The 27,550-nt window shown below is 48.8% G+C and overlaps 1 protein-coding gene across 1 annotated transcript; it reads left to right on the forward strand.

Moving 5' to 3' along the window:
- Positions 1-1,857: 1,857 nt before the first annotated feature.
- LOC114599959 (BPI fold-containing family B member 4-like) lies at positions 1,858-25,668 on the forward strand. The gene is made up of 15 exons (XM_028735800.2): positions 1,858-1,969; positions 3,690-4,227; positions 6,934-7,038; positions 9,385-9,528; positions 11,299-11,359; positions 11,714-11,774; positions 13,865-13,956; positions 18,472-18,684; positions 19,872-19,925; positions 20,386-20,556; positions 20,910-20,977; positions 21,322-21,364; positions 22,253-22,316; positions 24,135-24,211; positions 25,330-25,668. The coding sequence occupies exons 1-15, from the start codon at positions 1,858-1,860 to the stop codon at positions 25,351-25,353; spliced, it is 1,827 nt and encodes a 608-aa protein (XP_028591633.2). The 3' UTR covers positions 25,354-25,668.
- The last annotated feature ends 1,882 nt before the right edge of the window (positions 25,669-27,550 follow it).

The raw sequence follows: 27,550 nt of genomic DNA on the forward strand, positions 1-27,550 counted from the left end.
GCCCTGAAAGGCGAGAACTATTTGCCTGCCCTGTTCGAAGCAGAAAGAGATTGCAGAAACGAGGATCCCTGGGGGCTGAGAGACGGTTCCTCCTCCATCGTTCCTGCCAAACGCAAAGAAAGACATCCTGGAACCTGGAGTGAGGGCACTTGATCCCTCTTGCTCAACTCCCGTCCCAGATTTGCAAATAATTATTTTTACTGGAATATGGCAAACCGCATACTGAGCCCATTATCTCCACGTCCCTGGCGCTGGTTTCATGCCCGCCCCGCCACTCACCGCTGATATAAATGGCCTTTGCCACCTCTGCTTTTTCAGAGCCAGGAGAAGGCAAGCACAAGGAGGCCATGGACAGCACCAAACACTCTCCGTGATCGAGAATTGGCGGAAGCAGGGCTGATTTCTCTCCTTTAGCCCTTAGTTTCAGAGAGGTGCACTCAGGTAACTCAGATCTGGTCTGCAAGAACACCCTCTGGCAGAGTTTAACCAATTTGCCTTTTAATTAGTTTATTTTGTAATAAATAAATAAATAAATAAATAAATTATACACTAGGTTGATGAACTCCGGCGGGCTAGGGACAAAGGTGTTTCCTAGTTCTGCTGGATCTCTCAGCGGCTTTTGAAACCATTGACCATAACATCTTTCTAGACCGTCTAGAGGGGCTGGGACTGGGGGCACTGTCATACAGTGGTTCCGCTCCTTCCTCCTGGGCCATGTTCAGAAACTGGTGTTGGGGGATGAGTGTTCAGACCCTTGGGCCCTCACTTGTGGGGTGCCTCAGGGTTCTGTCCTCTCCCCCATGCTTTTCAACATCTACATGCAGCCACTGGGAGAGATCATCAGGAGGTTTGGGCTGGGTGTTCATCAGTATGCGGATGATACCCAGCTCTACCTCTCTTTCAAATCAGAACCAGTGAAGGCAGTGAAGGTCCTGTGTGAGTGTCTGGAGGCGGTTGGAGGATGGATGGCGGCTAACAGATTGAGGTTGAATCCTGACAAGACAGAAGTACTGTTTTTGGGGGACAGGAGGCGGGCAGGTGTGGAGGATTCCCTGGTCCTGAATGGGGTAACTTTGCCCCTGAAGGACCAGGTGCACAGCCTGGGAGTCATTCTAGACTCACAGCTGTTCATGGAGGCGCAGGTCAATTCTGTGTCCAGGGCGGCTGTCTCCCAGCTCCATCTGGTATGCAGGCTGAGACCCTCCCTGCCTGCAGACTGTCTCACCAGAGTGGTGCATGCTCTAGTTATCTCCCGCTTGGACTAATGCAATGCGCTCTACTTGGGGCTACCTTTGAAGGTGACTTCGAAACTGCAATTAATCCAGAATGCGGCAGCTAGATGTGACTGGGAGCAGCCGCCGAGACCACATAACACCAGTCTTGAAAGACCTACATTGACTCCCAGTATGTTTCCGAGCACAATTCAAAGTGTTGGTGCTGACCTTGAAAGCCCTAAACGGCCTCGGTCCAGTATACCTGAAGGAGCGTCTCCACCTCCATCGTTCTGCCCGGACATTGAGGTCTGGCACGAGGGTCTTCTGGCGGTTCCCTCGCTGCGAGAAGCGAAGTTACAGGGAACCAGGCAGAGGGCCTTCTCAGTGGTGGCACCCACCCTGTGGAACACCCTCCCACCAGATGTCAAAGAGATAAACAACTACCTGACATTTAGAAGACATCTGAAGGCAGCCCTGTTCAGAGAAGTTTTTAATGTGTGACATTTTAATGTATTTTTAATCTTTGTTGTCATCATCATCATTAAACAACGAAAACCCTCAAAGTGGGTTGCAAGAAAGGTAAAACAATGAAATTACCAATAAGAATAAAATTATCTCAGCAGGTGTGGCGTCTTCAGCCAAGATGTTTGCCGTCTCGTGTGCTGCCATCTTCAGCTGCCTGCTGATGCAATCAGAGAGCCAGCTGCTTCCAACAGATGCTGTCATCCGGGTCAATAAGGGCGTATTGCATAACGGTAAGTCTATCCATGCTAGGATTGGAATGGACCTCACAGACCAAGGTCCACCAGTTTATTTCCTACCCTAAGAAATTCTGGGTGTGCGAATATCCTAAGGAAAGTGTTGACCTTACTAACATTTCCAAAATTCCTTGGCTGCATTACCTGAGCCAGAATTCCCAGTATTTCGTGTAAGATTTCACGTTGGGTGAGTTTTGCGGTCACTCTAAGGAGCACCACCTGGGTCGAGTTCCAGAGCATTCGGGAGCCTGCAAAACAACTTACCTCAAAGGGTTCAGACAAGAGTGAGGCAGCGTTGGCTGAATGTGGGCCAAAAAATGAATGCAGACAAGACAGAGGTGTTATGTGTTTTTGTTTGCTTACAAAAATATTTATATGCTGCTATACAGTCATACCTCGGGTTGAATGTGCTTCAGGTAGAGCACTTTCGGGTTGCTCTCCGCGGGAACCTGGAAGTAACAGAGTGCGTTACTTCTGGGTTTCACCACTCACGCATGCGCAGACGCTCAAAATGACGTCACGTGCATGCGCGGAAGCAGCAAAACGCGACCCGCGCACGGGCAGACACGCTGTCACATCTTACGTTCTATTCAGGATGCGAACGGGGCTCCGGAATGGATCCTGTTCACATCCCGAGGTACCACTGTATTGCAGAAACATATAGAAGAGGTTTTTAACAGTAAAAAGAGGACAAAACCATACAATAAAAGCACAATAAGTTAAAAACAGCAAAGTTAAGAAAACAAAAAACCTGTAATCCACTCTTAATTGCCTGCCTGGGCCTGGCGGAACAGAAAAGTTGTCAGCAGGCAGTTAAAAGGTGGCACAGAAGGCGCCTGGTGAATCTCTAGTGGCAGAGAGTTCCACAGCCCTGGGCCGATGACGCTAAAGGCTCGGTTTCTCATTGTTGTCAAACAAGCCTCACTAGGGATGTTCCTGCCGGTGATCTCAGTGGTCGAGTCGGGATATAAGTTGCTAGTTCTCAAGCATATACAGAAGCTCTGTTGGGATGCTTCCAAGGGAACGGGGGCAACTGGCAGGCCCCTAGGTGGCTCCAGCCCACCGGCCGATAGCCGGAAGATCTCCAGTCCTTGGATGTAACTGCGATTTGAGCTTCAGAAGCCTTCAGAAGCTGAGCACGCAAGCCAGCAGAGATAAGAACTCTTCGCAACAGAAGGGCAGATAGAGGCTGCGTAAAGCATATTTACAAGCAGTTTATTTCAGGGCAAAGAAAACATGTCTTCTCCCCTTCGTGTCCAAGCAAAAGGGCATAAGCAAAAGCTATACACAAAACGGAAGTTCCCAGCAAGCTGTGCTGGAGTGTAAACAGGCATGTGACATACAACAATTCCACACGTCTGTTAAGGTGGAACAGAATATCGTAACAGGCTCTCTCTCCCCCCCCCCCCCCAAGTCAAGGGAAGTAAAGCCCACCCCACCTCTGCTGAATTATAATGTGCTTCTCTCTTCCTTAGCAGGTCACGCAAGCCACTATTTTGAATAATGCTGTTTTTGTAGGGCAGGGGGCCCTAGAGCCGAGTTTATGGAACCAGGGTGGGAGTTTGGGAGCCCCTAATCTAACCCATTGAGCTCTGCCCTTTGCAACCCAGCCAGCATGTGCCATTCATGGAAGAACTTCCCTCAGGACCCAGCAGGGAAACCCTCCGGCTCCACCGTTCTGCCTGAACTGACCTCTTTTCCCGACTTGCTTCCACAGCCGTCTCCAGCTCAATGGCGCAGAGCAACGCCCTCCAAGGAGCCATGAGAGAACTTCCGGTCGGAGGCGGTGGCGGCGGGGACGGTGGCTTGCTGGGTGGCGTCCTTGGTGGTGGCGGCGGGGGTCTCCTGGGAGGTGTCACTGGGGGCTTACTCGGAGGAGGTGGTGGTGGCCTTCTGGGAGGTGTCCTTGGTGGCGGTGGTGGCGGCGGGGGTCTCCTGGGTGGGGTCACCGGAGGCTTGCTTGGTGGCGGAGGAGGTGGCAGTGACCCTGTGGGGATGCAAGCTGCCTATGCTGCCCCTCCGGTTCCTGGGGGCAATGGCGGGGCTGGTAGTGGTCCGGGTGCTAGTGGGCTGCTAGCTCCGGGAGGCCTGCTGGGCAGCGGAGGTCTGCTTGGCACTGCAGGGATTCTGGGTGGCGGTGGCGGGCTCCTGGGCAATGGGGGCCTCCTGGGCAACGGAGGGCTTCTTGGAGGCGGAGGCGTGCTTGGCATCCTGGGAGAAGGAGGCTTACTCAGCACCGTCCAGGGACTCACAGGGTAAGCAGGAGAGTTGTAATCCTCGCAACAATTAATCGGCGGCTTGTACAGGGTGGCCACACAGGAACAGGGCCTTTTCTGCAGTGGCTCCCTGTTTATGGAATGTTCTTCCCAGGCAGAGCCACATGTTCCCAGAATTATATATCTTTAGGTGCCTCTGTAACCAGGCCTTTGTCCCTTAACTATCTGTGGCCTTTTAGAAGTGGGTAGGATGTTTGCAGCGTATTGTCCCCCCTGGTTTTATCTGTGGCTGGATCTACACTCATGGTTTTTAACGCTAAGAAAAAGTTAAGGAATGGTTCCAATAACCATATAGCCACACAACGTTCTGCTCTTCAACATTATTAAAATGTGACACCAGAGGGCACTGCAGAGCAACCAGAAACCAGGGAGGCTGCGGGGAGAAAGCAAAAGAGAATGTTTTCTGTTTTGACGTTTTAGAATGATATTCCTAATACCGTTCTCATAATGTTTAAAAGCTGAGTGTAGATCCAGCCTATGCGGCGGGTTTGTTTGTTTGTAGCTTTGCGTTGCCTTGGGCAAGGGACGCGGGTGGCGCTGTGGGTAAAAGCCTCAGCGCCTAGGGCTTGCCGATCGAAAGGTCGGCGGTTCGAATCCCCGCAGCGGGGTGCGCTCCCGTTGCTCAGTCCCAGCGCCTGCCAACCTAGCAGTTCGAAAGCACCCCCGGGTGCAAGTAGATAAATAGGGACCGCTTACTAGCGGGAAGGTAAACGGCGTTTCCGTGTGCTGCGCTGGCTAGCCAGATGCAGCTTTGTCACGCTGGCCACGTGACCCGGAAGTGTCTCCGGACAGCGCTGGCCCCTGGCCTCTTAAGTGAGATGGGCGCACAACCCTAGAGTCTGGCAAGACTGGCCCATACGGGCAGGGGTACCTTTACCTTTATGTGAGTCACCCTGCTAAAGTCACAGGAAAGTCACACTATATCAATCAAGGTAGTGGCAGAGAGAGTGGTGTGGCCACATTTGGAATACTGGGTACTGTTCTGGTCGCCTCAGCTCAAAAAGGACATGGGCCACCAACGTGGATGTCTTTAAACAAGGACTAGTGAGATTCATGGTGGAGAGAGCGATCAAAGGCTGCTAGCCACAGCTGGAAGCAGGAATGCTTCTGAATACCAGTTGCTGGAAATTGCAGGAGGCCAGAAGGCTCCTGTGCTTGGATCCTGCCTCTGGGTTTCCCATAAGAAGCATCTGATTGGCCAGTGTGAGAGCAGGATGCTGGCCAAGGTGGGACCCCTTGGGCCTGATCCAGCAGGCAACTCTTCTTCCGTTCTCATCTTCTAGCAAAATATTGTCTACACCAGTAGTTCCCAAACCTTTCTTCCCACGGACCACTTTCAAATTATTGAGGGTCTTGGAGGAGCACCTAATCTGAGCTGACTGGCTATCAATGGCTCCTGCATAGCCATGTTGACTGCAAACTGCCTCCAGTGTGAGAGGAGAGCTGCATGACCCTTGAGGCCAGATTCTGAGGACCACTAGCAGGACGCGGGTGGCGCTGTGGGTAAAAGCCTCAGCGCCTAGGGCTTGCCGATCGAAAGGTCGGCGGTTCGAATCCCCGCGGCGGGGTGCGCTCCCGTTTCTCGGTCCCAGCGCCTGCCAACCTAGCAGTTTGAAAGCACTCCCGGGTGCAAGTAGATAAATAGGGACCGCTTACTAGCGGGAAGGTAAACGGCGTTTCCGTGTGCTGCGCTGGCTCGCCAGATGCAGCTTTGTCACGCTGGCCACGTGACCCGGAAGTGTCTCCGGACAGCGCTGGCCCCCGGCCTCTAGAGTGAGATGAGCGCACAACCCTAGAGTCTGGCAAGACTGGCCCGTACGGGCAGGGGTACCTTTACCTTTACCTAGCAGGAGTTGCCTGCTGCTCCAAGCCCTACCTGTAATAATATGATAATAATAATAACAAATTTTATTTATACCCCGCCCTCCCCAGCCAGAGCCGGGCTCAGTGCGGCTAACATAAATAAAATCACAGTAAAAACATAACAGGGGGGAAAGAGAAGGGAAAAAGAAACAAATTTAAAATACAGGTTAAAATGCAATTTAAAATGCAGCCACATTTTAAAGTAGCCGATAAATCAAGACCATAAGGGGAGGGAAACATAAGGGTCAGACAGAGTCCAAACCAAAGGCCAGGCGGAACAGCTCTGCCTTGCAGGCCCTGCGGAAAGATGTCAAGTCCCCCAGGGCCATAGTCTCTTGTGACAGAGCGTTCCACCAAGTCGGGGCCAGTACTGAAAAGGCCCTGGCCCTAGTTGAGACCAATCAAACCTCCTTGAGGCTCAGGACCTCCAAAGTGTTGTTATTTGTGGACCTTAAGGTCCTCCGCGAGGCATACCAGGAGAGGCGGTCCCGTAGGTATGTGGGTCCTAGGCCACATAGGGCTTTAAAGGTCAAAACCAGCACCTTAAACCTGACCCTGTACTCCACCGGGAGCCAGTGCAGTTGGTAAAGCACTGGATGTGAGCTTCCTGGAGGCACCTAGGGAAACAGGATGCTCATCTACAGGAGTATTTGGTCTGATCCAGTAGGGTCTTTTTCTTGCATGCTTACATTTAGTAGGTAAAAACGATTTTCTGATCTCCAATCCAAATGTGTCCACATCCATTTTTTTAGAGAGTGGTTGTCGTGGGTCATAAGAGAGAGCTTTGTCTGGATGACCTCACTGCCTGCTTCTTCCTTGTAGGCTACGAATTGTGGAGCTGACCCTTCCCAGGATTAACCTGAGACTCTTGCCTGGAATTGGAGTCCACTTGGATTTATATACCAGGGTAGCGCTCAACGGTAAGAGGTAAGCAGAGTAACTTGACCCCTGCAACTCAAGGCACATGTTGCTGGCAGCTTCCTGGCTCTGGTTGAGGATAATAATAATAATAATAATAATAATAATAATAATAATATAATTTATTATTTGTACCCCGTCCATCTGGCTGGGTCTCCCCAGCCACTCTGGGCGGCTTCCAACAAAGATTAAAAATACATTAAAATGTCACACATTAAAAACTTCCCCGAACAGGGCTGCCTTCAGATGTCTTCTAAATATCAGGTACTTGTTTATCTCTTTGACATCTGATGGGAGGGCGTTCCACAGGGCAGGTGCCACCACCGAGAAGGCCCTCTGCCTGGTTCCCTGTAGCTTTGCTTCTCGCAGTGAGGGAACCACCAGAAGGCCCTCGGCGCTGGACCTCAGTGTCCAGGCAGAACAATGGGGGTGGAGACACTCCTTCTTCTTCTAACCATTACTGCAGAGGATTTTGTTTGCCCAAAGGCTCCTTAGTCTCTTAACCATATTGTGCAGTAAGGAGGAGATGCACCATACCAGCTGCTCTTTAGGCTGGCCAGAGGTTTACACTGTGCTGCTTGCACTCCTCCAGCCTCCAGCTCTTGACATAGCTGTCAACTTACAGATTTGAAAATAAGGGACCAGCAGCCTTGAAAATAAGGGACCAGCAGCCTTGAAAATAAGGGACCTGCAGCCTCACCTGTTCCAGGCACTCCAGTCTTCCTGTCCTCCTGCAGTCTGGTCAAACTCATGCTGGTAGCTTCGAGAACACTTCGAGAACACTGTCCAACCAACTTTGTAACCAGAGGTTCAACTGAATAGAATCTGAATCACATGCACCACAAGGCCTATGCAGCCTCAACTTAAGATGGCTCCCCGGCCTGGCTTTGCACTGCAAAGTTTGCAGCAGCAAGTGCAACAAAATGGCATCCAGCATTCAAAAACCTCCTCAGCTTGCATTAACTAGCCACACACAAGGCATGCAAGCTCCACCCCCCATTCGTTCTTAGACTTCTTATTGGGTGAGCAACACAGCCAAGCATCACAGTTGGAGCCTCCCTCCTCCCTGGCCAGCAGGGAGGGAGGGAGGGAGAGGAGCTGCTTCCTTTGAAATTTAAGGGACATCATTTAAGGGACATTTAAGGGACATCTATCAATAAGGGACAGCAGCGGGACATGGCGCTGGAATAAGGGACTGTCCCTTCAAATAAGGGAAACTTGACAGCTATGGCTCTTGAGTGGTGCTGGTCTTCATCCTGGACTCGCTTTCAGGAGCTAGGAGGAATAATGACTCTGAATATAGCAGTTCGGGGGGAGCAACCGTGGGAGTGGGTACTTTCAGGAAGACCTGGCAGTGGGCTTCTAGAATGCATCTGTTGTTGGCCAGTGAGGGAGACAGGATTCTGCTCTAGATATACTTATGGCCGGATCCAGCAGCTGGGTCCTTCTGTTCTTCTGTTAGCTACAGTGCAGAAAAGGGTCAATTTACACTCCACACAATGAACTTTAGGTATTTACTAGTAGACTTGTACCCAGTGTTGCTTGGAAATTATAAGAACAAACAAACCTCAGTGGTTAAAATCAGTGCAATTTTGAAAGGTTTGATTTTCCATCTTGATTCAAGCTGGCACTCATTTGTCTCCAAGCACAGAAGAAAACCTGCCCCTTGATCTGAGGAACCACCATGATAAATTGGGTTATGATATCTTACGAAGTGTCTGAGTGCACAACAAACAGCTTTCCGCAATATATAGTAGGTTAGTTTAGAAACCCCCGGAGCAATCCACAAATCAAATTGTCAAACACATAAGAGAATGTAACAGAAAAATCATCTTCAACCTTGAAACAGCAAGTTGGAACAATTCCATATAGACTGTTTTCCAGTTTTCCTCAGCCTAATTGGCAATAACCTCAAAGGCTGAGTGAAAAATATGTCCTCAATAGCCACAATATGTCCACAATATTTGTGGTGACTGATGGATCTCCAGAGGCAGAGAGTTTCGCTACGAGGGGAAGGCAACAGAAAAGGCCTTTGACCGGCTCGCTGGTCCTTGGCCTTCGCCTAGTGGTGGCATCCCAAGCAGACCCCCCTCCAATGAAAATACTTCAACTGGCTCATTCATCTTACAGATGTGGAAAGTGCAACCTCCTCCCAACAACTTAAAAGCAGCCTTCCCCAACCTAGTGCCCTCCAGATGTTTTGAACCACAGTTGCTTCAGTCGGCATGGCCGTATGATGATGGGGATGATGGGAGTTGTCATCCAAAACCTTTGGAAGACCCCAGGATGGGGAAGGCTATTAAAAGCATCATGCAAAGAAGCTTCACCAGACTCTCTCTTTTCGTTCCAATGCAGCCTCCTTGGGTTCCTTGACATCGCAGTGGAGGTGAACCTCACGGCCATTGTCCGCCTGACCATGGATGGCACCGGCTACCCCAAGCTGGTGATCGACCATTGTGACACCCTTCTCGGAGGCATTAAAGTCAGGCTCCTTAGAGGGTGAGCTGCACCCACCTGGCCAACCTGACGTCTTATGGGGTTGGGGATGGAGCAACTCCCCTTATTTATTCCAGGGATGAGGTTGGTGGCCCAGATCCTGATTTCCCCTGATGTCCCCTGGGTGGGTGTTATGTACTGAGTTGAAGAGGACCTAAAATGCAGCAGTCTGATTGGTCCTAGAACAATAGGATTCAGAATGCAGCAGTCTGATTGGTCCTGGAACAATAGGATTCAGAATGCAGCAGTCTGATTGGTCCTAGAACAATAGGGTCCAGAATGCAGCAGTCTGATTGGTCCTAGAACAATAGGATTCAGAATGCAGCAGTCTGATTGGTCCGAGAACAATAATATTCAGAATGCAGCAGTCTGATTGGTCCACAGGAGCCACCCAATCCAGCTCCAGGTGGAAGTGAATCCGTGACCTGATTGGCCTACAGGTGAATCCCTGAATTAGCCAATCACGTGGGGCCCCTTGTGTAAATAATGTATATAAAGCAGACATTCTGGGGGAACTTCCATTCCTCCTCACCACTATGAGCTGAATAAAGAGCAGGAAATCCGCTCTCGACTGAGTATATTTCGGTCACTTTGACACAGCAGCAGATGAAGCACTCCCCTTTGCAGAGTGGCTTTAAACTCAAGCTGGTTTGCAAAGGAGAAAGTTCCCTTTGCCCATGCTTAGGGGTATTCGAGAATTTCGGTAACACTCTTGCAGTTTTGCGTGGACAGGCGGAGTCCCCAGATCCCGAGTGGTCCCCCCCCCCCGTCATGTGGAATAACAACTCAAGACAACGTGCTATGGGATTAAATTGGCCACAACTTTATTAAATTTCAAATGTGGGTAGACCTTGGCTCAGGCATTGGGCGTTCTCCCTCCCCAGCCCCCAGCCGGGGACCTAGGGAGCTTCAGGGTTATCCAGTGTGTGTGTTGGGGTGGAGGGGTGGGCCGGCTCTGGAGAACATATGTTCAAGCAGAGATAGCCGCCCCCGTTACGCCACCGCCGCAGGGGAGAGCAATGACGAGCTTTCGGCGTACAGTCAAAGCCTCCCTTCAGAAACTCCTTTAACGGGGAACCCTGGTATCGCCGCCGCAAAGAGGAAGATGGACAAAAGGATTCCGCCCAAGGCCTGATACCGCCAAAGTTGTGATGTTTTGCTACGGGAAAGGCGAAACCTGCCAATGCAGAATTCCTTTCCGGCCCTTTAACAGCGACCTTAACGTAACAGTGCCCGCATACCTGTGAAGAAAAGTTAACCTGCAAAACCTGTGAAGAAAAGTTAACCTGCAAAAGAAGACATTAACTGAGGGTGGGTAGGGTGGGAGAAGCTCTGGAGCCAAGTGAGGATTCCCAGGTAAGATCCTCCCTCTATTGTGTGGGCAGGTAATCCCTCCCCTACCTGGCCTGGTCTCCTTGGCAACGCTTCCCCCAGGTGGGATTGGACAACTGACTGAGGTAGGCGGAGACCTCCAGGTATCCCACCTGAGGGAAGGCAAAGCCAAGCCTATGCTGATGGGGGCCGCTCCAGATCTAGGGCTGCGCGCGTCCACGCAAAGGGCGCCCCCCGTTTTAAGCGGGGAGCGGTCATTCATGTCCATCTGTCTTCAGGACTGAAAATCAGTCAAGCAAATTCTTTGGTTTTCATTCACATCTTGCTTGTTTTTTAAGACTGCAGGCAATACTTAATTAATTACCTTTTTTTAACACTGTTTGGGTGGTTTTTTGGTGGATAATTCTTTCCTTTCTCTCCCCCTCCCCCCCCCCACTCCAGCCTACTCCCTATTGTGGATAATTTATTGGCACGTGTCCTTAACAAGCTCCTTCCAGAACTGGTAAGTGATCAGCCGGGGCAGGTATCATCCAATGTGCAATGGGATCTGGCTCAGGAAATGTATTAGGATAGAAATATACTTGCAGAAATTCAATGGCTTGGGGACCAAACTCTGCCCTTGTGAGATAAGTCTTTGATGTCCGGAGAAATGAGATGAACAAAGAGAATTGTAAGATGCACGTATTAAATTTTGGAAAATGCATAAATAAAAAATAAATAAAAAAGAGATAGTCTTTGACGAAACTTAAAAGGAGGAAGGAAAAAAATAACTGCGAGCACAATTCCTTTGCATATATTACCATGTGATTCCTGACATTTTGCCACAAATGTCTCATTAGAACATTGAATTTTTCAGCTGTGTCCAGTCCTAGACATCACCCTGGGCCTAGTGAACGATCAGCTGGGACTTGTGAACTGTAAGTGTCTCTTGTGGTTCCTTCTGTCTTCCCATTCTTTCCTATGGATGATCTCACTGCATCTTCCCATACCCTCCAACATTTCTCCAACGAAAATAGGGACGTCCCATTCCATAATGCTATTTTTACTATTTATATCCCACACATTTTACTGGGTTGCCCCAGCCCCTCTGGGCAGCTTCCAACATATATAAAAACACAATAAAACATTAAACATTTCAAAAAAACCCACTTCCCTGTACAGGATTGCCTTCAGACGGCTCAGAAGTCAAATAACTCCATACCCCCCGACATTTCTCCAATGAAAATAGGGACGTCCTACGGAAAAGCGGGACATTCTGGGATCAGATCATAAACTGGGATGGCTTCTCTAAATCAGGAATGTCCCTGGAAAATAGAGGTGCTTGGAGGGTCTGCCTTCCATCCCCAAAAGAGACTCAATGCTGTTCTCTAAAGCGACTGACCAAACATTTTCCTTCCCTGCTCACAAGATGATGATGATAGTATTTGAGGGCTAAATTGCAACCGAGCTATCTATTTTGAGTGAGGCATTCCCAGAATTTCTTGAGTTTTTTGGAGGGAGAGAATTTCCTTGGTCTGAATTCTAGAGCTACGCAACTTATGGCGACGGATCCTGCACTAAAGCAGCATTATTTTTTTTGTGGGGATTCGGGCTCTGGCCAAGCCAGGTGGAGCAGCAGCACTGTGCAGGATTGAACCATCCTGACTGTAGTGTAATAATAATAAATTTTTATTTATACCCCGCCCTTCCCGGTTCAAAAAACCGGGCTCAGGGCAGCTAACAACAAATTTAAAACACTTAATTGATGCAACAAAAACCAGCATGAAATATAAAATGGTATAAAACGTGAATAACAATAAATTCAGAATTCAAAAATCAATTTTTTTTGGGGGGGGGGAATCCATCCCATAAACATTAGATGATCACCAGGGCTAGCTGGCTAAATTAGTCCTATTTGTGCCAGCGAGGAGACCAGGGGAGAATTAGCTGTGGGATCCCAGAGCGGGTAATCTTCATAAAAAGGGGAGGGGGAGGGAAGGAAGGGGAATAAAAGATCAGGCTAGGTTCAAATTGAAAGCCAGGCGGAATAGCTCTGTCTTACAGGCCCGACGGAAGGAGGTTAAATCCTGCAGGGCCCTGGTCTCATGGGACAGAGCATTCCACCAGGTCGGAGCCATCACTGAGAAGGCCCTGGCCCTGGTGGAGGATAGTCTGACTTCCTTAGGGCCCGGGACCTATAAACTATGATTATTCATGGTGGTCCCGTAGGTACGAGGGTCCTAGGCTGTGTAGGGCTTTAAAGGTCAAAACTAGCACCTTAAACCTGACCCTGTACTCCACTGGGAGCCAGTGTAGTTGATAAAGCACTGGATGAATGTGATCCCGCGGCAAGGACCCCGTAAGGAGTCTTGCTGCGGCATTCTCCCCCCCCCTGGAGTTTCTGGGTCAGCTTCAAGGGCAGCCCTGCGTACAGCGAGTTACAATAATCAAGCCTGGAGGTGACCGTCGCGTGGATCACTGTGGCCAAATAATGGGAGAGGTGGAGGAAGAAGAGGAAACACCAGGAGGGCGACAGCTGATGGACACAGTGTCTTTGGAAAGCATTCCAGACCACCACCATCTCCGCTCCCAGAACCCGGCGAGCCTTGAAAGTAGGAGAGCAAAGCTCAGAAGCAAAGGGCCCTCAGCACCACCCGTAGAGGAGATGGCGATGAATAAGGAAGTGGGAGGAGAATGGGGTGGAGAGTCACTCGGGACAACACCATTATTCCAAGAGTCTGTGTTCCAAGCCTCTCTCCGTAAATATTGAATAAAAAGCAGATGGTCAGAACTTTTCCTCGTCTTATCTGTTCCTGGCAACCTGCTGTGGGGTTGTGTTCTCGGCCACCTGACAGCCCACCACCTTCCCTGGGGTGTCTATTCCACTGTCAAACGGCTCTTGCCATCAGAAAGTTCTTCCTAATGTTAAGTCATAATCCCCTGATTATGAGAAGCCTGGGGAGCTACTGACAATCCAAAGCATGAGAAATCCTAAATTCTTCCTCCTTCCCTTTCTCTTTCCTCCCAGCTCTGGTCCCTCTGGGTATATTGGGAAGTGTCCAGTACACTGTCTCCAGCCTTCCACTCGTGACGGGACATTTCCTGGAAATTGATTTGAATGTAAGTCCAACTTTGCTGAGATGGATCTTGATGGTGGGGTGGCCCCTGTGTGGATTGGCTCGGACTCCGCAAAGTCACCTGCTTTGATTGGCTGTGGGTCTTGGCCAACTTCCGCCATGGGAGTGGACTTTGAATCTGGCTCTCCTTGCTCTGCTCCTATTGAACTCACTGGAGAGGATGATAATGGGAGAAGGAGGAGACCTTTGTCCTATTAGTTTCCTCTGTCACTGTTTGCAAAGTACAGTCACACCACATGTTACGTTTGTTTCAGGTTGAGCATTTTCAGGCTGCGTCCCACGGTGACCCGGAAGTTACTTCCGGGTTTCACCTCTCGCGCCTGTGCAGACACGCAAAATGACGTCATGTGCATGCACAGAAGCGGCGAATCGCAACCCACGCATGCGCAGACACGGGTTTTGTTCTGTTCAGGTTGCGAACAGGCCTCCAGAACGGATCCCCTTCGCAACCAGAGGTACCCCTGTATCAGGCAATGGATAGGAACAGGGGACGTGGATGCATTGGGTAAAAAGGTAAAGGGACCCCTGACCATTAGGTCCAGTCATGGCTGACTCTGGGGTTGCGGCGCTCATCTCGCTTTATTGGCCGAGGGAGCCGGCGTACAGCTTCCGGGTCATGTGGCCAGCATGACTAAGCCGCTTCTGGCGAACCAGAGCAGTGCACGGAAACGCCGTTTACCTTCCCGCTGGAGCGGTACCTATTTATCTACTTGCACTTTGACGTGCTTTCAAACTGCTAGGTTGGCAGGAGCAGGGACCGAGCAACGGGAGCTCACCCCGTCACGGGGATTCGAACCGCCGACCTTCTGATCGGCAAGCCCTAGGCTCTGTGGTTTAACCCACAGCGCCACCCGCGTCCCAAGGATGCATTGGGTGCCATGAGCCAAAGATCAAGGCAGAGAGTCTCAAACTTTCAGTCTTGCTAAATGAAAGCCACAACCCTGTCTCAGCTCTCATGAATCCCAGGGAATGTTTCAGAGTTTCTCCCTTGCTTTTCCCTCTGGAGAAGAAGAGCTTTGCTCCTGGAGAAGCACAGAACATGGATGGTGGCTTAAGGGCAAGGTGGGGCCCCCAGGTCCTTCTTCCTCAGAGCCAAATAAAGTTTTGTAGTTGTTTCAAGTGTCAGAAAAGATTTGCAGATGATGCCCAGCTATACTGGATTATGAAAACTCAGACTGTGAAGAGCTCCAAAAGGTTCTCTCCAAACAGGGCAAAAAAAGCAGAGGCATGAAAATTGGGTCTTATTTGGGGAAGGGGAATCACAGCTCCTTGCTGAGGTATGGGAGGGACTCATGGACCAAGGGCCACTTTGTCCAGGGGTCCATCTGCACCTCCACTTACCGTATTTTTCGCCCTATAGGAAGCACTTTTCCCCCTCCAAAAATGAAGGGGAAATGTGTGTGGGTCCTATGGGGTGAATGCAGGCTTTCCCGGGCTTCCTGCAGCTCTGCGCCACCCTCCCGATCCCGGTGCGAAGCCGCGCGGGGCTCCGGAGGGTGGCGCAGAGCTGCCTGCGCTCCAGGGCTTCCTGTAGCTCTGCGCCACCCTCCCGATCACGGCGCAAAGCCGCGCAGGGCTCCGGAGGGTAGCGCAGAGCTGCCTGCCTTCCTAAGCCTGGTGCGCGCTGAAGAGTGCGCCCGGGCTTCGCGCACCTCTCCGCAAGCCTGGGGAGACCGGCGCGGCTCCCTAGGCTTGCAGATAGCAGGCTGTTCTGGGGGCTGGGGTCGGGGGAAGCTCGGGCTTCCCCCGCGCCTGCCCTGTGCCTGGAGAGGGAAATTTCCCCCCCTTTATTCCCCCCCCAAAATTAGGTGTGTCCTATGGGGCGGTGCGTCCTATGGGGCGGTGCGTCCTATGGGGCGGTGCGTCCTATGGGGCGAAAAATACGGTAATTCATTTTGTGCCCTACTTCTTCCCTTATTATTTTGCAAGAACAAAAGACATTCCTACTGCCAGGATGGCATTTCAATTCCCCATCTTTTCGCTAACTGGTAGTAAAGCAAAAAGCGATTTTAAGAATCTGCTGGTGAGGTCACACCGGTGGACACTTCCTCCGCTATCTCTGTTTGGTTGAGTTCCACCTCCCTTCTGCCTCCACCTCCTTTGTAGGACTCTAGTCCTCATTGTCGCTTCTGGGAGCGACTCTGTTCACTTCTGGTCGGTAGGCGGTTCTGAGCCACAAAGAGCCACAAAGAGTTGTGTTTTGTGCACTTTCCCCAATGACATGCTATTAGCTCTTTCAAAAAAATCAGATGTGTGCAATATCAATGGCATGCACAAGTTTTCCAGCTGGGCAAATAATAATAATAATAATAATAATAATAATAATAATAATAATAATAATAATAATAATTTTTTATTTATATCCCGCCCTCCCCAGCCGAAGCCGGGCTCAGAGCGGCTAACAGCAGTAAAAGTAACACAGTTTACATAAAATCATAATCAATTAATTGAAATACATTCTAAAATCAATTCAGAGTCAAATTAATGGCCACCATTGGGCTAGAGTTCTGTGAGGATTGCCAAAGGAGGGGGTCAGACTGTGCCTTGGCCAAAGGCCTGGTGGAACAGCTCCGTCTTGCAGGCCCTGTGGAAAGATGTCAAGCCCCGCAGGGCCCTAGTCTCTTGTGACAGAGCGTTCCACCAGATCGGGGCCACAGCTTAAAAGGCCCTGGCTCTGGTTGAGACCAGCCTAACCACCTTACGACCTGGGATCTCCAAGATGTTTTTGTTTGAAGACTGTAAGGTCCTCCGTGGGTACGAGGGTCCTAGGCCGTATAGGGCTTTAAACAAGGAGGTGGGGAGTGTTGGGGAGGCCATTCCTTCTTTCGCTTCCAGGTGTGTGTGTGTGTGTGTGTGAGAGAGAGAGAGAGAGAGAGAGAGAGAGAGAGAGAGAGAGAGAGAGAGAAGCTTTGTGTCTCTTTTTCCTTCCTTCCCTTCCTCCAAGGAGCGGGTGAAGGTTTCTTTCTCTCCCCTGAGGATGGAGAGAGGGAAATCTAAGCACAAAGGTGGAAGAGAAGGAAGGAAGTCAATGGGGTTCACAATGCACAAAGTTCCTCAAGGTTTGGGAACCCCATGCCTTAAACCCGCCTGTCTATTTCCGGGTGGAAATCTTCTCTATTCCTGTTTTGCAGCATGCATTTTTTTTTTGGGGGGGGGTGATAACAAATGGTCCATGTGCTTTGTTGTGTGTGTGTGTGTGTGTGTGTGTGTGTGTACAGGCACCAATGAAGAAAGGAGGGGCAGGTCCACAAGCAGACAGAGAGGGTGGAGGGAATTAAAACCAAGATAAATCCATTGAAGCCCTAACTCCAGGTTTCAAAACTTTTGTTATCTGTGCACAAAGCGGTCAGGTATGGACCTGTGGAGGTCAGCAGAGGACAAAACGAAAGCAGAAAACGTGGATGTTCAGGTGCGGTGAGGATGAGCCCTAGGAAAGGGGTGTGATAAGCAGTTCTTTGCCTTGACTGGGTCAGCTTGAAGTATTAGCACTTCAAGTCACAGATCTCCTTCCAGGCTGGCTCTGGACAAATTTGTGACACCTGGGCTGGTTGCATTGCCTGAGGACAGAGAAGGTCACAGCCTGGGATGCAGAAGGGGCAGCTGTTTATTCCATGCCACTGCACAGCATCTTTTGCCCTTTGGCAAAGGATAACAGGAAAATGTCCCTCTTAAGTAAGAACATAAGGATAGCCTGTTGGATCAGGCCCATGGCCCATCTATTCTAGTGTCCTGTTCTCATAGTAGCCAACCAGATGCCCATTATGGGAAACTCACGAGGAGGACCCAAGGGCAAGAGCAAATTTCTCCTCTCCACTGGTGTTCAGAAGCATCGCTGCCTTCAACTGTGGAGGGCAGAACAGAGCCATTGTGGTTAGTGGCCAAAGATAGTGCAAGACTTCACAGGCACCCCAAGAAATTTAGCAGCTCTGGGCAAAAAGCCTGGGTTGACTGTGGAGATGAGCCAGGCTGGGAAATTTCACATCCAGGCCTTCAGCTGCCAGGATTATTGGACCAGTGTTTCTTGCCACCTTCCTTAAAAAGCTAAAGGGACCCCTGACCATTAGGTCCAGTTGTGGCCGACTCTGGGTTCGCGGCGCTCATCTCGCTTTATTGGCCGAGGGAGCCGGCGTACAGCTTCTGGGTCATGTGGCCAGCAGGACTAAGCCGCTTCTGGCGATCCAGAGCAGCGCACGGAAACGCCGTTTACCTTCCCACCGGAGTGGTACCTATTTATCTACTTGCACTTTGACGTGCTTTCGAACTGCTAGGTTGGCAGGAGCAGGGACCGAGCAACGGGAGCTCACCTGTCACGGGGATTCGAACCACTGACCTTCCGATCGGCAAGTCCTAGGCTCTGTGGTTTAGACCACAGCACCACCCGCGTCCCTGCCACCTTCCTTAGATGACCTTGAAAACCTCCTCAAAGCTAGGATTCCATCCCATCAGGCACGCAGCAAAATGTGACCGCCTGCCTCACATCCTTGTTCCTTCTCTCTAGACTGCGGTTGGGCAGGTGGCCGGACCCCTCCTCAACTACCCGCTGGGCAAGCCGGAAGCTCCCCCCTTGCCGCCAAGGGTGCCTATGCCCCCCATGCCCCCCATGGCCGACACAACCAACTCCCAGCTGGGGCTCTCGGTGAACTTCCTCAGCTCCGTCGTGGCTGTTCTGCAGAAGCAAGAGGCCCTCAACATCGATATTTCGGATGGGATGGTGAGTTGGGAAGCGGATGCTGGGGGGGGGGGGCATCTCTTGGCACCTCGCAGCCAGGCGGGAAGCTGAAGGCACAGGGGGTGAAATCTACTCAGAGTCGAGAGTTGATTTCCTGCTCTTTATTCAGCTCATAGTGGTGAGGAGGAATGGAAGTTCCCCCAGAATGTCTGCTTTATATACGTTATTTACACAATGGGCCCCACGTGGTTGGCTAATTCTGGGATTCACCTGTAGGCCAATCAGGTTGCGGATTCACTTCCACCTGGAGCTGGATTGGGTGGCTCCTGCGGACCAATCAGACTGCTGCATTCTGAATCCTATTGTTCTAGGACCAATCAGACTGCTGCATTCTGAATCCTATTATTCTAGGACCAATCAGACTGCTGCATTCTGAATCCTATTGTTCTAGGACCAATCAGACTGCTGCATTTTGTATCCTATTCAACTCAGTACATAACAGGGGGGAATTCAGAAAACTAGACCCTTGTTTTCCAAATTCGCCTGCCTCGTCCCAAGTGCCAAATCTTTGCTTTTGGTTATGTAGTTGCAAGGCAAGGCACTCTGCAGTGCAGAAATCCACTTCTCATTTTAATGTGCAGCTACTGAGTACTCCCCAAAACAGTATGTGAACTGGAGCACACCATTCCTTTGAAATTCACCTTTGCTCTGATTTTGGGAAGCACTTCTCCACCCAAAAAATGCAGCAAGAGTGTGTCTTGTGTACTGGTTAGAGTGTCACACTAGTACCTGGGAGACCAGGGTTCAAATCCTCGTTTGGCTGTGAAGCCCAGTTGGTGTAACCTTGAGCCAGTCACTGCCTCTCAGCCTAATGTCCGTCACTGGGAAGTTGTGGGGCTTGCAGGAGGTGGAGGAGAATGCGGTTCTGCGGCAAGGACCCTGTAAAGAACCTCGCCGCGGCATCCTGCACCCGCTGGAGTTTCTGGGTCAGCTTCAAGGGCAGCCCTGCATAGAGTGAGTTACAATAATCAAGCCTGGAGGTGACCGTCACATGGATCACTGTCCAATCCTCTTTGGAAGCCATCCACCTTAGTCACCACCACTGCCTCCTGTGGCAGGGAGTTCCATAGTTTAATGGTGCACTGCATGAAGAAGTAAAATAACTAGCAAAGAGCTGGGGAGTCTGCGTTATCTTTTGCCCATTTTCTTTCCCCCTTCCTTCTCCCCAGTTCCCTGAGCTTCCTCCTCTGACGACATCGACTCTTGGGGCCTTGATTCCTTCGGTGAGTCCGCTCAATTGACGCTGTGCTGCCCGGATCTGAGCTCTGCCCGAGGCAGCCTGGTGCGCTTCAGCTTAGTTCTACCTGCACAGGTGAACTTTGGAATCCAAGCAGCCTCCGGTGGGGAAAGCTGCGCAAAGGGCGCTGCAATAATTCCATTGGCACCCAGTTAAAAACAACAAGAAGATTCTCCATTGCCCGGTTCCTGCATAAAACATAACTAACAACTGCAAGAACAAAAGGACTGTTTGCCACTAAGATGTCATTGCAAAAATACCTGTACAGGTATCATAAATTCAAAGAAAACCACCCATTAGACCTTTAGCCCTGCATAAATTCTTTCACTTCAGTCTCAAGAGATTTTAAGGGAGATCTATAGCAGGCTTCCCCAACCCGGTGCCCTCCAGACACAGGTGGGCTATAAAACGCAACAACCAAGTAATAAAGCGAACGTGGTTTGCAGGTGTTCCAGATGTTCCCAGAGCCGCGCTCCCTCCTTCTGAAGGTGTCGGTCCCTGATGTTCCAACAGTGAAGCTGCAGAAAGACAAGGGCCTGATCCACCTCATGGCCAGCGCTGAAATACTGGCGTCGAAGCCAAATGACGCTCATCAATCTCTCTGCACCCTGGAAATTGTGAGTATCGAGAAATGATGGCATCACACCTTCCCACTTTCACTCCCTCCCTCTGGGTTATACTGGGATACACATTCTGTGTTTCAGGCTCCGGCTGAGGAACTTAGTAGTGTTAGAAACACTATAATTATGGCCATTTGGCAAGTATTTATCTGACTCTGGCAGCGTGATATGGACAGATTGAAGATGCGATGGAGCCACCACCAGTGTGGCCCTGCAATGGGAGAGTCAAGACAGGGGGTGACTCTCGAGTCATTGAGTCATGGTTAGGGGACCCAGACTTTTCTAGGGCTTACGGGGAATCAGGAAGGGCTTGGTTAAGAAACGAACCATTTCCCCATTTTTCACCGCAGGACACAACTTTGCTGGCCTCCTTTTCCGTTGAGGACAACAAACTGAAAATCAGTGTTGCTCTTGAGAAGTAAGTGTGGCATTTCTTAACTTATGGGCACTTATATTTTAAGTGTTATAATGGGATTGTTTTGTTACACATTTTAATTATGGAAGTTTATTTTTCAACATTTGTGCAATTGGTTTTTAAACTTGTAAACTGCTTAGAAGCCTATTTTGTTTTTAAATGGTTTTTATTAATAAAAATAACACTTGAAGATCTCTCTCCTCATTCCTTCCCTGAGTTGTGCTTCTTCCCTTTAGAGGGGATGTGGGAAAGGCCTTTTGCATCTTATCTCTATTTCCCTCCCTGGAGTCAACTAAGGTTGTCTGAATCCTCAGTGACTGCTCTCACTTTTCCTTCTTTTTCTGCAGGTCACATCTCTCAGTGGCTTCCTCGTCCATTGGGAAATTTGATGTAAGAATATGTTATATCTATTTATTTATTCAGAACATTTGTACCCCACTCTTCAGCCAAAAAAGGCTCCCAGAGTGGCTTACGTACAATCAAAGCAAGATGGTCCCTACTCAGAGGCTTAAAATCTAAAAAGCGTGAGAAATGAACACGACACACAAGGAGAAAGGGACAAGGAGGGAAGAGGAGAAATAAAAGCTCAGGCACCAATTTCTAAGCTGTAGTTCCTGATGGGGCTGACCTGTGACAGCAGAGCTGATGGAGAGAACTCTGCTTCCCAGCTCTCCACTTATTATTTTAAAATTCCTAAGCGGTGTGCAAAATATACATGAATAAATAAAATAGTATTATTTCTTGGAGTTAAGAATAGGACTGGGATAGATTGTGTTCGCTGAGCCCGTATTTTATACAGTCTGTATATGATGTTTGTTTGATAATGTGTGGTGTGCTATGCCTAATAAAGGATTTTGAATTAATGAATTAAAATAAAATAGTATCATAAAAATGGAAACACTACATAAAAACAGTATAACCAGTACAGTGGACAGGTTGTGAATGTTATCTGTGCGGGAAGCACATTCACAACCTGCAGCGTTCGCAACCCGTCTGCGCACGTGCGGGCTGCAATTCGGTGCTTCTGCGCATGTGCAAAGTGCGAGTTAGTACTTCTGCGCATGCGCAACCACCAAAACCAGGAAGTAACCTGCTCTGGTCCTTCCGGGTTCCGGTGGGCCCGTAACCCGAAAAAATGCAACCTGAAGCGTCTGTAACCCGAGGTATGGCTGTATATATATTATTTTATTGATGCTATCGCTACAGGTTCCTCATGCTCTTTGATGAGAACAATAAACTTATCAACTGAATTGAAAATCACTTCTTTTGTTGACGCAGGTCTCCCTCATGGAGGGGCTGGTCAGCAAGATCTTTGATGTTGCATTCCTTCCTGCTATGAATGGTAAGGACGTTCTACAAAACCGTGATTTGACATTCCAACAACTTTCTTTCGCGCTGCATGAAAATTCAGAGCGGAACTAATTGTGTGCCAAGCCATGGGCAGTTCAGTCTGTAGTCCTGGAGACATCTTTTGCTCAGAGAGCTGAAATGAGCTGGGAGTGCAGGGATGTCGCAGGTAGCCTTGATTTTGGATCCCTGAATAAAAATTGCTTTGCTGCAGGGATGGAGAAGAGCCGCAGCTCAGGGAAATGAAATAAATAGAGAGGTGATTGGTTGCAAAATAAAAAATAAAAATGATGGGGAAATGTAGGTTGTTTCATAGAAGAAGATCGGATGTGAAAGGGTCCAGCTTAGCAGCAGGTGTAATAGCAATCTGGACAGTATTTTGACAGAAAACAGCAAGGATCATTCATAAATGTGCAAAGGTCTTCCACTCCCAAGTGGAACACTTATTCCAAGAAACGTTGACAGTCTTATCATTTTTTATAAATAGGGTAAGGTTACCAGATGTCCCTGTTTCCTGGGGACAGTCCCCAGATTAACAAATCAGTCCCCATACAAAATCCTATCATTCCTGCTGAAGCTGAAAAGTGTCCCTGGATTCATTGAAAAAATCTGGTAACCTTAAAATAGGGGCAGGTGTGAACCAGAAAGAATGCAAAATAGAGAAATTTGTTCTTGGAAGGCCCAGCTCATATTTGCTACAGCTCAGTACATTTTGGAGACTCTGGTTTCCTGGTTTCAGGAGAAATCTGAAACTCCCAATTTCTGTAGAAGCCGCTTGCACAAATCTTGCTGCTCATCTGACACCAGGGACAGGTAGCCAGATTCCTACAACCTGCTTTAGGGATCCCACAGAATTTGAAAGCTTTAGATCACTCCTAGAAAAGAAGGCTCTCCCGTCCTGAAAGGTGCTGATCTGTTGGTCTTCCCTTATCTTGTTACGTTTCCCTTTTGTGGGATGTGAAACACAAGAGCAGTCAAGTACAACATTCCTAGAGTGAACATGTTTACACAACGGGAGGAATGTTTGTCCAGCCAGCAGGTCAACTTCCTGTTTCCTTCTGGGCTGGGACAGACTTCCTCTGCATGTGACCAGAGGTGGGTGTGGCCTCACCTGTGCAGGTAATGGCAAAAGCACAGGGCAGGGCAGCCATCTCTCTCTCTTTGACTACATGCATCAAAGAAGCAACATTTGCTTAGCCAAAGATGCAGAGGGACTGTCTCCTTATGAGATAGTTTCCAGGTGTATGTTACTTTTCTAAGCTAAGTTTGCCTTCTGGGATCCTATTGTGAACAGAATGATGTGTGAGTAAACCTTTTTATACTTTTATAGAAGACTGTGTCGTGTCTTATCTTTTATGAGGGAATAAGGGGAAAATACCAGAACAGTTATTACAGGAGCTTTAGCGAGCCTGAGCAAACGCATCCACTGCAAGTTTAAAAAGGGGAATGTTGCTCTGCTAAATTGCGAACTTGTTTACACAAGTTGGAAAAGCTATAATCAAAAATATATTCTCTCCTGCATCCCTGAACATTCCCACACCTTTGGGATCCCTCATTCCTTCTCTCCCGGAGGGAATAATCAAATCTGCCTCTTTCTGCAGGTGATGTTTTGTGGCAGAAATCAGAACAAAACGATATTTATCAAAAAATATCTATACTGCCAACATTGTGGGGAAATACCATGGATGCAGAAAATCAGCAGTAAAATTGCATTTGTGAAGAAAGTACAAAATAAATAAGATGAGACAACCTCATTGCATACAGTTTCCCCTTCATACTAGAAAACTAATATTTTTCTCCTTTCTGGCTGCAGGTGTGTTAGGTAATGGAGTTCCTCTCCCCAAGTTGCTGAATATAGACTTTGACAACGCTGACATTGATGTCATTGAAGTAAGTGCACCAACTCTGAAAATTCCTGTCACAAGGCTTAATTGTCACGACAGGCTTAAGCTCATTCCCAAAGAAGCATTTGACGCCTGAAGACTTTTAAATTGACTTACTAGCAGAAAGTGCCTGGAGTTCTTTGAGAATTCTTAGAAACCAAAAACTACAGTTTGGAGATCAGTGGTTAAAATCAGTGTGGTTCTGAAAGATGCAGTCCACCCTCTTGCTTCAAAATGGCACCCAATCGTATTAAGACATGGAGAAAATCCTGCTCCTTGATTTCAGGAACCGTCACGGAAATTTTGGTTACGGTTTCTTAAATTTGGTTAAATTTGGGGTTTTGAAAGGTTCCGCCCGCCATCTTGATTCAAAATGGCATCCAGTTTATATCCAAACACAGACAAAAATTTGTCCCTTGATGTCAGGAACTGTCATGCAGAATTTGGTCACAATATCTTGAAATACAGTGGTACCTCGCAAGCCGAATGCCTCGCAAGACAAAAAACTCGCTAGACGAAAGGGTTTTTTGTTTTTTGAGCTGCTTCGCAAGACGATTTTCCCTATGGGCTTGCTTCACAAGACGGAAACGTCTTGCAAGTTTGTTTCCTTTTTCTTAACACCGTTAATACAGTTGCGACTTGACTTCGAGGAGCAACTCACAGAACGCGGTGTGGTAGCCTTTTTTGAGGTTTTTGAAGACTTTGGTGATTTTTGAAGCTTTTCCAAATCTTTCCCGACACCGTGCTTCGCAAGATGAAAAAAATCGCAAGACGACAAAACTCGTGGAACGAATTAATTTCGTCTTGCGAGGCACCACTGTATTGCTTTATCCTGGATTAGATCAGCCTTTGGTCTGGTCCAGAGTCTGGGCTCTTTTTGTGTTCTTATGGGAAGAAGTTTTTGATGTGTGACACTTTAATGTATTTTTAATCTTTGTTGGGAGTCGCCAAGAGTGACTGGGGAAACCCAGCCAGATGGGTGGGGTACAAATAATAAATTTTATTATTATTATTATTATTATTATTATTATTATTATTATTAGTCCACTAACAAGGACGTTGGACCAGAGCTGAGGGGGTCCCAGAAATGAGAACTGAAGCTCTTGGTTTCGCCCTTTTTTGCAGGATCTGCTTGTGTTGTCTGCGTGAGTCGAAGAGGAGACCAGAAGGTACTCAGTGGAGCGCAAGGGCAGTCGCAGAAAAGGCCAGCTAGTTCCAGACCAATTTGCCCCACAACATCGTCTTTCAAACTGTACAATGCATTTGAACCAGGCCGGGCTCCTTCCAGGAAAACACAGACTAGGTTTTGAGTGCAGGAGGATTCCAGCAAGACCCTGTCACTCACAAGATCGTGGCATTTCCGCCGTCCCCTTCAGCTTTGCCATTTCCCAGAGGGTGCACACACATAAACACACAAACTGCGTTTCCTGCATTGTTTCAATAAAACGTTTCTCCTTTCCACTGCATTTGGAGTGACCTTGAGTCTCTTTGGAGTCATTGCAACAACAACAACAACAAATTTTATTTATACCCCGCCCTCCCCAGCCAGGACCGGGCTCAAAGCGGCTAACACCAAATATAAAATAAATTGATTGAAATACAACTTAAAAACAAGATTAAAATACAACATTAAAGGTAAAGGTACCCCTGCCCGTACGGGCCAGTCGTGTCCGACTCTAGGGTTCTGCACCCATCTCACTTAAGAGGCTGGGGGCTAGCGCTGTCCGGAGACACTTCCGGGTCACGTGGCCAGCGTGACATCGCTGCTCTGGTGAGCCAGCACCAGCGCAGCACATGGAAACGCCGTTTACCTTCCCTCTATAAAGCGGTACCTATTTATCTACTTGCACTTAGGGGTGCTTTCGAACTGCTAGGTGGGCAGGAGCTGGGACCGAAAGACCAGCGGCGTAGCGTGGGTTGTCAGCACCCGGGGCAAGGCAAGTAATTTGCGCCCCCTAACCCGTGGATTTGCGCCCCTAACCTGTGGATTTGCGCCCCCTAACCCGTGGATTTGCCCTAACCCCAGATGTTGCGCCTGGTGCGGCCGGCCCCCCCTGCACCCCCACGCTACGCCACTGCGAAAGACGGGAGCTCACCCCGCCGTGGGGATTCGAACCGCCGACCATGCGATCGGCAAGCCCTAGGCACTGAGGTTTTACCCACAGCGCCACATTAAAACATTAAAATGCAGCCTCATTTCAGCAGAAACTCAAAAACTTTTGGGGGATGAAAATGTCAAGTCTTCACCAAGGCTAACTACCCAGACTGGTCCTACATGGGCCAGAAAAAAGCCAGGGAAGTCCCCAAATAGGAGTTCCATCACAGAAGGAAAAAGGAAAGAGGGGGAGGGGATCAAGTGGATTCCAAGCCAAAGGCCAGGCGGAACAACAACCAAGCAAACATCTGGCAGCGATGAAATGAGGACAAATGGATTGTCACTGGGAGGGCCTGTTGATAGCAAAGAGAAAGATCTGTGCCAATAATGCAGCTCTTTTGTTCTTCTAAAACTTGCTTCTTTTAGTGATAGAATCATAGAATAGAGTTGGAAGGGACCCAAGGGTCATCTAGTCCAACCCCCTGCCATGCCATGACTAGATGGACCATTGACCTGATCCAACAGGCTCTTTTTACCTTCTGTGGCACAGTGGCAGAGCCCCTCCTTTGCGTGCAGATGGTTCCAAATTTAGTCCCCTGCATCTCTGGTTAGAAAGATCAGACAGCGCGTGATGATGGGGGAAATTGTTGTTGTTGTTGTTGTTGTTGTTGTTGTTATTATTATTATTATTATTATTATATCTTTCCCTCTGTCTACAACCCTGGAGAGCCATGACAAGTCAGAGTCATGATAATGATGATAATAATAATAATAATAATAATAATAATAATAATAATAATAATTTTATTTATTTATACTCCGCCCTTCCCGGTACAAAAACCGGGCTCAGGGCAGCTAACAACAAACTTAAAACACTTAATTATAAAAGCAGCATAAAATACAGTATAAAAACATGAATAACAGTAAAAATCAAAAATCAATTAGATAATCCCCAGGCTAGCTGGCTGAATTGGTCCTACTTGGGCCAGTGAGGAGGCCAGGGGAGAATTAGCTGTGGGGTCTCAGAGCGGGTAATCTTCATAAAAAGGGGAGGGGGAGGGAAGGAAGGAAGGGAAATAAAAGATCAGGCTGAATTCAGATTAAAAGCCAGGCGGAACAGCTCTGATTTACAGGCCTGACGGAAGAAGGTTAAATCCTGCAGGGCCCTGGTCTCCTGGGGACAGAGCGTTCCACCAGGTCGGAGCCACCACTGAGAAGGCCCTGGCCCTGCTGGAGATAGTCTGACTTCCT

The sequence above is a fragment of the Podarcis muralis genome, chromosome 5 (assembly GCF_964188315.1).
Source record: "Podarcis muralis chromosome 5, rPodMur119.hap1.1, whole genome shotgun sequence".
NCBI lineage: Eukaryota > Metazoa > Chordata > Lepidosauria > Squamata > Lacertidae > Podarcis > Podarcis muralis.